Consider the following 1,447-nt stretch of genomic DNA (forward strand, 5'->3'; position numbering starts at 1 on the left):
ATATATAAAAAAAGTTATGTAAACTGCCATTCAAATTCATTCTTTTATTCAGAAAGGACTCAAAAAGTAACAGTAAAAAAGAAGTTACGTTGATACAAAAAAAAATAAGTATTTCAAATTCTTCTGAAGTGCTGAACCATGCTATCATGGTTTCCACAAAAATATTACGCAACATTACTGTTTTCAACATTGATAATAAAACATGCTTCTTCAGCATCAAATCAGCATATTGGAAATATTTCTGAAGGATCATGTGACACTGAAGACTGCTGAAAATTCAGCTTTGCCATCACAGGAATAAGTTACATTGTAAAATATATTAAAATAGAAAAGTTATTTTAAAATGTAAAAATATATAACAATATTTTTGATCATATAAATACAGCCTTTTAGGGGGAAAAAAACAAAATGAATAAAAACATGTTCACTAGTAGTCTCAAACATTTGGAATTAAATTTGATGTGTGAATACATCTAACAGGAACATTTTGTGACCATTTCTTTGTATGCCCACCTGTAAGCCTCCAGATTTCACACATATTCCAATTAAATTTTACAATGCAGAGCTGAAATCTGCCATCCTAAGTGGCTTACACAGCATCACATCACCAAAAATGACAGATTGAGTAATTCACTGAGCGCACCAACACATACAAGCACAGATCAGCATTCTACAGAGAAAATGAATTGCAAGTAGGAGAAAAGATTGGCGCAAGAAGACAGAAGTTTACCAAGTAAAAAAGAGGGAGGGAGGAATGTGGTTTAATGGACTGCTGGATTTACTGAACTCTCAGCTGTAAATTTATGTAACTCCCCACATCTTAAAAACACCATCCCTCAGCTTACGACAAGGGCAAATTTCACTCAAAGACTGTGGGGACTTTCCATCGACTTCTATGGTTTTTATATTGAGGAAGCATTTAATATTTATTTATTCATAAAACGTAGGTTATGTCTGGTTATCTCTTTAGTGAGGATATATGGTACCCACAACGTAACAAAACCTGACCCACAGATAAATCAATGAAACTACAAATGCAAACATTCATAAAAAGAATACATTTCATAACAGACCGACTGGTCCACACACACACACACACACACGCACAGAAGTACTCACCAGTATTGCTCTTCTTCCTGTTCTTCAGAGCACAGGTGACAGGATCTCCAGAAACACAAGGATTCTCCACATATTTAGGTGTCCTGATTGAACCTGCAGACAGAGCGAAAATGAGAGAAAGACCGGAGCAGAGAGGGTGAGAGAGAGAGAGAGAGAGAGAGAGAGAGGGAGGAGAAAGAGAGTGAGAGAGACGCACATACACACACACACAGAGACAGTTAAGTCTTTCCAGATGGGATTTTGAAGCTGGCGATCTGAATCTCTGGGCAGAGCTGCATGTGGATCTGCTTGTGCTTGTGTGTGTGTGTGTGTGTGTAACAGTTGTGAT

The 1,447-nt window shown here is 36.8% G+C and overlaps 1 protein-coding gene across 1 annotated transcript in view; it reads right to left on the bottom strand.

Moving 5' to 3' along the window:
- LOC107709732 (protein TANC1-like) overlaps positions 1–1,447 on the bottom strand; it is a 46,411-nt gene that overhangs the window by 704 nt on the left and 44,260 nt on the right. Inside the window, exon 4 of the mRNA XM_016514326.1 lies at positions 1,120–1,212. Coding sequence (XP_016369812.1) covers positions 1,120–1,212 — 93 coding nt within the window. The remainder of the gene's footprint in view (positions 1–1,119; positions 1,213–1,447) is intronic.

Source organism: Sinocyclocheilus rhinocerous, unplaced genomic scaffold, assembly GCF_001515625.1.
Source record: "Sinocyclocheilus rhinocerous isolate Xijiao unplaced genomic scaffold, SAMN03320098_v1.1 scaffold4039, whole genome shotgun sequence".
Taxonomy (NCBI): domain Eukaryota; kingdom Metazoa; phylum Chordata; class Actinopteri; order Cypriniformes; family Cyprinidae; genus Sinocyclocheilus; species Sinocyclocheilus rhinocerous.